At 38.8% G+C, this 9,670-nt stretch overlaps 2 protein-coding genes across 3 annotated transcripts; both read left to right on the top strand.

The window, feature by feature from the left end:
- The first annotated feature begins 646 nt into the window (after positions 1–646).
- On the top strand, positions 647–4,823 carry LOC114857948 (uncharacterized). Of its 2 annotated transcripts, none has more exons than XM_029154899.3 (4): positions 647–920; positions 3,091–3,150; positions 3,390–3,865; positions 3,997–4,823. In XM_029154899.3, exons 1-4 carry the CDS (start codon positions 908–910, stop codon positions 4,159–4,161), a joined length of 714 nt encoding a protein of 237 aa, XP_029010732.1. In that variant the 5' UTR covers positions 647–907; the 3' UTR covers positions 4,162–4,823. The 2 variants fall into 2 exon arrangements, with proteins under 2 accessions (XP_029010732.1, XP_055365647.1); XM_055509672.1 differs by lacking the exon at positions 647–920 and adding an exon at positions 1,034–1,857.
- Positions 4,824–6,414: 1,591 nt separating this feature from the next.
- Positions 6,415–9,457, top strand: LOC114857894 (uncharacterized). The gene is made up of 4 exons (XM_029154810.3): positions 6,415–7,234; positions 7,676–8,193; positions 8,294–8,428; positions 8,852–9,457. The coding sequence occupies exons 1-4, from the start codon at positions 7,201–7,203 to the stop codon at positions 8,858–8,860; spliced, it is 696 nt and encodes a 231-aa protein (XP_029010643.1). The 5' UTR covers positions 6,415–7,200; the 3' UTR covers positions 8,861–9,457.
- Positions 9,458–9,670: the final 213 nt, after the last annotated feature.

The following is a 9,670-nucleotide window of genomic DNA, read 5'->3' as shown; positions in this document are numbered from 1 at the left end:
TGTTCATTATTGATTTAGTTGTGGCGTTAATGAAAATGGTACTTTGACAAATACTAATTACTCATATGGAAAATGTTCCCACCATTGCTGCATTTAAAACACGTCCCTGTCCTAACTGGGCTGAATTTAAGTGTCAGTGGGAATAGTTTGGTACCAGTTTGGGGATTTTGGATTCCAGCTCATCATCAAACACACTGAACTTTTGTTGACTTCTGTCCGTTATCACACTACAAAGAAAAACATATTCAACTTCAGTCTTCACGTACAGGTATGTGTTTACAAATTGACAACATAAGCATGTAGTATAATACTCTGTTTAGTGGACCAAGCATGATAAAATAATTTGTATACCCTCATTTGTTTTCTGAAGTAGATGTTTACTTTTCTGACATTTAGGAATTCTAAAAACAAAGACTTTGACAAGTGTATAGTGTAATTTATACACTTACTAAGTGAGAACTTATTCTCCACTCTGACAAACAGTCTGTTTCAACCTGTTCTGTGTCTTCCAGCTTAGATCAGATGGATACAGCTGTGCATATAGAAACATAAATGTATAGTGTAATGTGCAGAACTATGTGTATGAACAAGGTCTGCCAGTTTTAGAACTGGAGCTGTGAATGTGTCTGAACACGCTGGTAACACAGCACGTGGTTGTTTGGGTTGTCTGTCTTCCCGTTTTTTCGTCTTGAGAGAAAAACGTAAAACGAGAAAACAACTAGTTTAAAAAACTGTTAAAAGGTACACAAACCCGGGCTAAAGCAAGTGTGGACAAATACACAATGACTTAAAATGAAAAAAGAAAGTTTTATTCAAGGAATTGCGTCACAGTTAGAGGGTATAAATATCCGAGAGGAAAAAAACAGGAAGAAGAACTGTTACTACAAGTTTGAGTAGGAGACTAAAGATGGACAGTGGAAGTAAGTAAAATTCTGCATTGGTTTGTGTTTTATTCATTGTCAGTAGATAAGCATTGTGTAAATATTCCGTTTTGTTGAATTTAACATAGACCAAATATGTTGTTAATGAGTATTATACTGGTCCGTGTACATTTTAACAGTTTGATTTTCCAACCAAATTAAAAGTTGGAAAAACGAGAAAACTATCCATTTTCTCATTTTCCGTTTTTCTCTTAAAATGAGAAACCCCAAAACAACCACGTGCTGTGTTACCAGCGGGTTCAGACACATTCACAGCTTCAGATCTAAAACTGGCAGACCTTGTTTATACATATACTGTAGTTCTGCACATTACACTATACAGTATATTTATGTTTCTATATGCACAGCTGTATCCATCTGATTAAGCTGGGAGACACAGAACAGGTTGAAACAGACTGTTTGTCAGAGTGGAGAGTTTACTGTCATGTTTTGATCATTTACAGTATATGCAGACATGTAGTTGCCACATCTTGACTGACTTGTGGCGGTAATATTTGTATAGGCCACTAGGCCTCAACCAAAGGGCTTTAATTAATAACTCTGGGGATTGTAGAACACATAAATGACTGTAGAATAACATTTGGCGCATCCACAGAGAGTCAAAAATTATTCTCTACTCTGACAAACATACGTCTGGGACACATTCCTTCTATCGACCCCTGTGGTCTGACCCAGTGACAGTCTAAGTTTCAACCTGTTCACCCCCCTGGACATCTGTGTCTCCCATCTTAATGAAATGGATACCATGAACATAAATGTACAGTATAGTGTAATGTGTAGAACTATGTTCACAAACACGATCTGCCAGTTTTAGAACAGGAGGAGCTTTTAATGTGTCTGAACACGCCAGTAGCACAGCACCTGGTTGTTTGGGTCGGCTGCCAGGACAGGAAAGTCATCAGGACCACAGCTCCCAGTAAGTCCAGTACATCGATACTAATACAGGTGACACGCTGTCACTGGTTCACTGGAACACCAGAAGTTCATAAACACTTCTGTTCATCACCCATGTTACCATCACAGTACACCAGCCGTTTTTTTGTTGGTTGTATTTGGTAAAAGTTATACTGAAAAATTAAAAATAAAAGTGTCAATTATCTCTAAACCAAAAGATTAGATGAGTTTCCTCTGTTGCAAATAGTGCAGTTGTGTGTTGAGTGTAACTGCTACAGTAGTTTAAGGAACTGCATAGAAACTAATGCCATTTTTGAAAGTACTACAGTAAAATGTAGTGTCACAAAATAAAAACTTATAATAGGGGAATAAAATCCTACCCTAATGAGGTGTAATTTCTCACAGGACGTGGCACACAGCAGTTCATTTTTTTCCACATAATTATTGTTGCAAAAATCAATGTCTGCTCTGTATCTCAAGACCATGCTATGACTAACAGCTGTATGTGATGAAAACTAGGGCAGGACTATTGTTTAATTATTATATTCTGACAAGCTTGGGTGTTAAACATGTCAATGGCTGTCACAGCCTGTAATAATGTAACCAGTCAGTATTTACTGTAGGAGCCTCGGTAACATTACACCCATCCTTTCGTCGACAACAGCCAACTGCTAACAACAACATGAACATGTTCCCTCTTGACCTGAAAGTCACGCAATACAGTGACTCAATGACTCTTGCTCTCTGACCTACCTAATCTATTGTGCTGTTGTGGTTGCTGTTATGGCTGCTGTGCCCCCCGCAAACAAACACATCCCTAGATTTGGGTAATTTGGGTATTTCTCCTTATAAAAGCCACAAACTGATAAAAAGCACGTGATAAAAACCAATAAACCAACTGAGAACGGTGTTTTTTCAAAACTAGACACGGAATTGGATTTAAAGCTGTTTCCTGTTTTCTCGTTTTGACAGAAAAACAAAATGAATGAAATCAAACTGTTAAAAGGTACATGGACCTATATTCCATTTATATGTAATTTAACAGTGGACTAAGCATCATATAGTAATTATATATAAACCCTCACTCAGCTTGTTTTCTAAAGTGGGAATTTCTGAAAACAATAATTTTGTAAAAAAAAAGAGTTAAATGTCCTCTTTATTTTACCAAGTGACCTAATGTGTGTACTGTATGTGAAAAATGAGAACTATGTCTCTTCATAGTCTCTCTATTCTCATCTATTTTCTCTTTATGCAGCAACGGCAGCTGCAGGTGACTCAACTTTGAACAGGGAAAGTATCTGTAGACAAATATCTGGTAGGTACAATTCTGCATTGGTTTGTGTTTTATTTATTGTCATTAGATAAGCCTTGTGTAAATATTCAATTCTGACCAAATATGTTGTTAATAAGTATTTATACAGAATTTAACATGGTGGATGTTGGTGGAAATAAATCTCTTGTTATACCAAAAGACCTACAGTAATATGTTACTGTGTTGTCATAAAAGGGGGGGGGGGGTGTGATTTTTCTCATCATTATTTTCTCTTCGTGCAGTAACAACATCTACATTGAAAGAACTACTTGAAGTATTGAAAGAAGAATTTAAAAAAAGTGCCCTCGTATCAAATGCTGTTCTTGGCCTGATCTTAATTGGTGTAGAGAAAGCAGTGGAAGTGCAGTTTGCATGCCCTTGTCATCCTAAACAAAACGAATGGTTTTCATTAGCATATTTACTACTTCCTGGATTTTTTGCCTCTGTGCTGATGCTTGTTATTCAAGGATTTGACAAATTTCGCCAAAGAGAAGAGATGGTAAATCTTCTACTTTTTGGTCTGGTTCCTGCCACAATGTGGCTCATCCTGGTCCTCTTGGATGGTCAATACTATGTCTGTGGAAAGACAACATGGAAAGGCAAGTTTGCGATCATTGATAAAGCTGATCCCCAGAGATGGTGTGAACCTGACTGCACTAACAGCACTTCATACAATGAGAGACTGAGTAAAACCCGTCAGTGGTACTTTCATTCCCAGGTAATTAAAAGTCCAATATGTCTAAACCATTCATGTAAAACTTGTCATTCACTATAAAACTGTAATATATGTTTACACAACCATTACACTCATTGGTAATAGTTTTTTTTCTCTCTTCCTTGGTTTCTTAGGCGTTTGGACTTCTTGTGTTTTTCATCTGCACAGGTCTACTTATAGCATATGGAGTATATAAATGTCCATTTAATGGAAATCAACCAACAAACCAGGCTAGAGGTGGGACTAATACTGGTAATGCTGTAGAACTAACACCAATCAGCCAACACACTCACACTTAAACCAACACCTCCATGAACACTGATTCAACAGTCTCTTACTGTAGTTGCTGTGATATTTAGATATTTGTTGCTTTGCTAAATATCTAAACTTTAGCAGTAACCCAGCATATGAAGACAAATGAATTGATTAATTAATTTCCTAATCTTCTTTTACCTAATAGGATCCTGTAGTGACAGAGAGCAAGATTTTTACTGTATTCTGATGCCTTAATGATGATTTTTTTTAATTTGCTTTGAACCACAGATTTTATTTGGAAGGTTTGTTAATAGGCTTATTCAGGATTCATGTTATCATTTATTAAAATCACAGGTTTTACATTTAGATAGAATAATACATACTGTATATATACATATATATATATATATTTTGATAATATTAAACATAATATTACATTTCTATCATCTCCACTATTTTAATACATATAAAAATATAAAACAGAAATAAACAAACAAATATTGAGAGGTGGGGGTTAAATTGCGGGAGCAAGGTGTTCAATATGCATGGACATGCAAATCTATTCATACATTTGCACCCAGACTTTGGGTTCAGCACTTTCATCCAAGTTTCTTGCAACAGAAGGTTATCTAATAAAGTGGCCAGTAAGTGCAGCAAGCTTATGTTTCAATGATGTACCAGATATAATAAAGCCCATTTACAGTGATTTGAGCCCAGAGCCTTTTATGTTTACCCAATAGTTTTCATTTAATGGGATGCTCAAAGACCTCAAAGTAAACATTAACAAGTCAGTCTTGAAGGGGTTATTTTTACATTGATTATATGAAAATGAAATAGGGTCAAGAAATAAAATTTTAGTTTTAGGTTGTTGGTACTACTAATGTCTATTTATCCGAATCTGGTTGGACAGCTAAGGATTTCCTACTTTAGGTTGTTGCTTTGAGTACATTAGTTTCAAGATTCAAAATTCAAAAAACTTTATTAATCCCAGAGGGAAATTGCTTTGCCCACTTATGATCGCTTTAACATATAAAAGAGAAGATTGAGAAAAGAGCTCAAGAAGATCAAGGCCACGAGAGCAGTCGGACCAGATGGCATCGGCTCCAGACTCCTAAAGTCCTGCGCAGGCGAACTATGTTATGGAGCATGTCTTCAACCTGAGCCTCAAGCTGAGGGTGGTACCACAGCTCTGGAAGACCTCCTGCGTGGTACCAGTGCCTAAGACACCACATGCAAAAGACCTCAGCAGCTTCAGACCAGTGGCTCTCACGTCCCATCTGATGAAGACGCTGGAGAGACTGGTCCTGGGTCCCATCTGCTCCGCAGCGATCGTCGGACTGATCACCGATGATGACGATGCAGAGTACAGAGGACTCACTCAGAACTTTGTGGACTGGTGCTAGCGAAATCACCTCCTGATCAATGCAGGGAAAACGAAGGAGATGGTGGTGGATTTCCGCAGACAGCAGCCTGCTCTCATCCCACCGATGCACATCCAGGGAAGGGACATTGAGAGAGTGGACTCTTACAAGTACCTGGGTGTGCATCTGAACAATAAACTGGACTGGACTCATAACACGGATGCACTGTACAGGAAGGGTCAGAGCAGACTCTACCTGCTGAGGAGACTGCGGTCTTTTGGAGTGAAGGGGCCACTCCTGAAGACCTTCTATGACTCTGTGGTGGCATCAGCCATCCTGTACGGTGTGGTCTGCTGGGGCAGCAGCATCACAGCGAGGGACATGAAGAGACTGGACAGAGTTAACAGAAAGTCCAGCTCTGTCCTGGGCTGCACTCTGGACACGGTGCAGGAGGTGGGTGAGAGAAGGGTCCTGGCTAAACTGGACCAGGACTCTCACCCACTGGAGGACTCACTGTCTGTTCACTGTTCTCTTCTCTTGGTGAAAATATAAACACAGACAGAAAAGAAAGTAAAATGGAACAAAACACTGTACTAAAACACTGTGTCCTTGTGACACAAACCCGAGGACAGAGAGGGACAAGGAAACACAGGGTAACACAAAACTAAACATGGGAACTAAAGTTCTCAAAGCCAATTTTATCCATTTAGTCAGATCTCCCATCATAACATACGATTTCAAACCATTCCCATGTTGCATAGATCCTATATCTGTGGGAGAATGTGAAAACTATTGAACACATCAAACAATTATATTAATATCATACATTTTATATATTTTGCATTATCGGTCCTTCAGTCTGCGATGGACTGCCGATCTGTCCAGGTTGTACCTGCCTCTCCCCCCCCCCCCCCCCCCCCCCCCCCCCCCCCCCCCCCCCCCCCCCCCCCCCCCCCCCCGACCCCGCATGGGAATAATGGATAGAGTATGCAGCAGCATAGTACCTTTGTATTTATCTGTCTTAGTTGTATTGCCATCTAGTGGCAGGTTAGTGCACATACAGTATAATAGCAGCTTAATTTGTCAGACAGCAGACAAATTAAGATATGTTAGATATACTTTCATACTTCCTTCCCCTTTTTCAGCATGAAAAATATTTATTTCTCTGACCAGCCTGGCAGCAATGCAAAGGTATACCTAGATATTACTTCTTCGCATATTTCCAAAGAATTGGATCCAGATTAAGCTTTCATGCCAGTTTGGACTGTTTGAATAACATCAGTGTTACAGTAACTGTTTTGCAAAAGGAGGGAGGATGTGTCAAACCAATGAGGGTTTACATTAGTTATGCGTCTTATGCTCTGCTGGAATAGTGACAATGAAGACTGAGTGGAATCTACATTAGTTTCTTAAAACAGGTCAAAGCAATCAATAACAAGCGTGTTTTGGTGTGAGTTTGGGGTTTTTGGATTCCTGCTCACATTTAAACAAAATGAACTTCATGCTGAATTCTGGACGATTCCACACCACAAAGAAAAATGAATTCAGTCTTGTGGCTAAAGTACTGTAAGTGTGGGCAAATACACAGTGACCGAAAATGAAAAAGAAAGTGGGAATAAAGGAAGGGCGTCACAGTGAGCGAGTATAAATATCCTAGAGGAAAATAACAGGAAGAAGAGGAACTGCTACTTGTGCAAAACAAGTTTGAGTAGCAGACTAAAGATGGACAGTGGAAGTGTCTCTAGAAGAGTGTCTGGTAGGTAAAATCCTGTATTGGTTTGTGTTTTATTGTCAGTAGATACGCCTTTGTTTAAATATTCAGTTTTGTTAAACTATAATCAAATATGTTGTTAACAAGTGTTATACTACGTTTATACGTAATTTAACAGTGATCTAAGCGTCATATAATAATTGTATACAAACTATCACTTAGCTTGTTTTCTAAAGTAGTTTTACTTTCAGATAGTGAGGATTTCTGAAAACAATAATTTTGTTCAGCACAAAGTGTTATTTATATACATGTATATTCATTGTATATTTAAATATGGTGTTTTGCTGGAGTTAAGTGTCCTCTTTATTGTACCAAGTGACCTAATGTATACTGTATGATGACGAGGGGAGGTTTTGGTTTTGAGTAAAAATAAGAACTATGTCTCTTCATAGTCTCTCTATTCTCATCTATTTTCTCTTTATGCAGCAACGGCAGCTGATGGGAAAAAAACGTTCATCGACAAACTAAAAAGTGAATTTTTAAACAGTCCTCTTGCATCAAATGTTGTTCTTGGCCTGATCCTCACTGGCTTAGAAAAGGCTGTGGAGGTGGAGTTTGCGTGTCCTTGCGATCCCAAATGGAACGCTCTGTTTACAGCAGCATATTTCATACTTCCTGGAGTTGCTGTCTCTGTGCTGATGCTGGTTATTAAAGGTATAATATCTTGTAAATGCAACATCTGCCAAGAGGGAGATCCTAGTTGTTCATATGAATGCAAAATTTGCAAAGAATGGAAAAATTTTATTTATGGCCTGGTTCCTATCATAATATGGCTCGTCCTGGTCTTCTTGGATGGTCAATACTTTGCCTGTGCAAACACAAACTGGTCAGGCCGGTATATAATCGTTGACAAAGCTGAGCCCCAGAGATGGTGTGAACCTGCCAATGGCACCTCATACATGGAGAGAATGAGCCTGACCCAGCGGTGGTACTTTCATTCTCAGGTAATGAATCTGATATCTCAGCCTATTTCCTATTCAGGTAACCAACATACTAACTACAGAAGTCAATAGTTGATCTTGTCTCTCTCTCTTTGTCTGTTAGGTCATTGGATTTGCGATTCTATTTGGCTGTCTTGTTTCATTAGGAATAGTTATATGCTGTATTTGGCTGTATAATCGTTGGTGTAAGCAAAAGAAAAAAGCCAGAAGTCCAGAGGATCCAGAGGATCCAGACCAGGTATAAGAGTCTAAATAAATAAACTAGAAATGTGGCACCTGCCAAGTGAATGAAATGTGTTTTATCCTCGCAGCATTGGTGTTAGTTTTATTAGAACGTCACTAGCATTATCTAAAATTTACCTTTACATGTGTCAGGTTCTGGGTTTATTTCCTGTTTTATTCTGAAGTACTTCCGTTTTTTTTGTTCTCACCTTGTTAGTCCCAGCCTTACTTCCGGTTCTCATTACACACACCTGTCTCAGATTAGTCATCACCCACCAGTATTTAAGCACCATTACTCACCACTGCCAGTTGCCAGATTGTTGTATGCCAGTCATCACATTCCAGCGTTCCGTCATTCTTCTTGCCTTGACCTTGATCCTGTTTCTTGTTCCTGATCTCCGATTCCTGTCTGCTCCGAACTGTACTGTCGCTTGGAAAGATCCTGTGACACTGACCTGATCGTCTGACCTCGAGAAAGCCTGCTCCCCACTGGTACCTGTCAAACCATTGCAGAACTCTTGCCTTCCCTTGTCCTTGAACCCGATTCCGCCTGCTCCTCCTGTACCGTCACATGAAATATACTGTGTATGACCTGGACTGTTTGTACCTTGATTATTGGATTAAACCTTGACTTTACCGTCTACTCTGTGTGTTCGCACTGTGCATGTGGGTCCGATCTCTGCCTAAGCCTGACAACATGTTTTAGCAGTTGCTCATTCTAAATTCAATTAAAGTAAATGTAATGTATGTTCCATGCTAACAAAAATATGAAATGATTTATGTTACTGGAGAAATGTAATGTGTAATGCTTTGTAAATATTTTCTTTTTCAGTCTTGTGTTTCTGTTAACAATGTGGTGTCAACACATGATTCACTATTATACTTAGGTCTTGTCACTAGCTATTCAACTGTAAATCAAATCATCAGCTTTTCCACTCATTAACAAATATAATGCACTGAGTATTAAACAAGAACTGGTGAAGCACAAGGCTTATTTTTTGGGTATATGTTTATTAACTGTAATAAAATCTTGTGAACATGTGAATTTTCTTCATTTTCATCACACATGCAATGTGCATGCTGGCAGTGTTAAAAGTATGCAGTAGTGTAATGAATCCTTCTCCATACAAAAGCATGCACAGTGAAGCGTTGCAGAAATGTTATGCTACTGTAGCAGTGTTATTTTAGCATTTTTGTCAGAGCAGGTTCAAATCTAGCAGCAGGATGCAAGATGCAAATCAATGGTTCAATGCAGATT

Source organism: Betta splendens, chromosome 6 (assembly GCF_900634795.4).
Source record: "Betta splendens chromosome 6, fBetSpl5.4, whole genome shotgun sequence".
Classification (NCBI taxonomy): domain Eukaryota; kingdom Metazoa; phylum Chordata; class Actinopteri; order Anabantiformes; family Osphronemidae; genus Betta; species Betta splendens.
The sequence above is the reverse complement of the archived record's forward strand: the minus strand, read 5'-3'. Positions and strand labels throughout refer to the sequence as shown.

What these genes read in the sequence shown, in the direction of transcription:
- LOC114857948 (XM_055509672.1), top strand. Translation starts at nt 1,773, where the DNA reads ATGTGTCTGAACACGCCAGTAGCACAGCACCTGGTTGTTTGGGTCGGC. An exon ending in CATCAGGACCACAGCTCCCA is followed by an intron (nt 1,858 to 3,090) that starts GTAAGTCCAGTA and finishes CTCTTTATGCAG; the next exon opens with CAACGGCAGCTGCAGGTGAC. An exon ending in AGTGGTACTTTCATTCCCAG is followed by an intron (nt 3,866 to 3,996) that starts GTAATTAAAAGT and finishes TTGGTTTCTTAG; the next exon opens with GCGTTTGGACTTCTTGTGTT.
- LOC114857894 (XM_029154810.3), top strand. Translation starts at nt 7,201, where the DNA reads ATGGACAGTGGAAGTGTCTCTAGAAGAGTGTCTG. An exon ending in TGTCTCTAGAAGAGTGTCTG is followed by an intron (nt 7,235 to 7,675) that starts GTAGGTAAAATC and finishes CTCTTTATGCAG; the next exon opens with CAACGGCAGCTGATGGGAAA. An exon ending in GGTGGTACTTTCATTCTCAG is followed by an intron (nt 8,194 to 8,293) that starts GTAATGAATCTG and finishes TTTGTCTGTTAG; the next exon opens with GTCATTGGATTTGCGATTCT.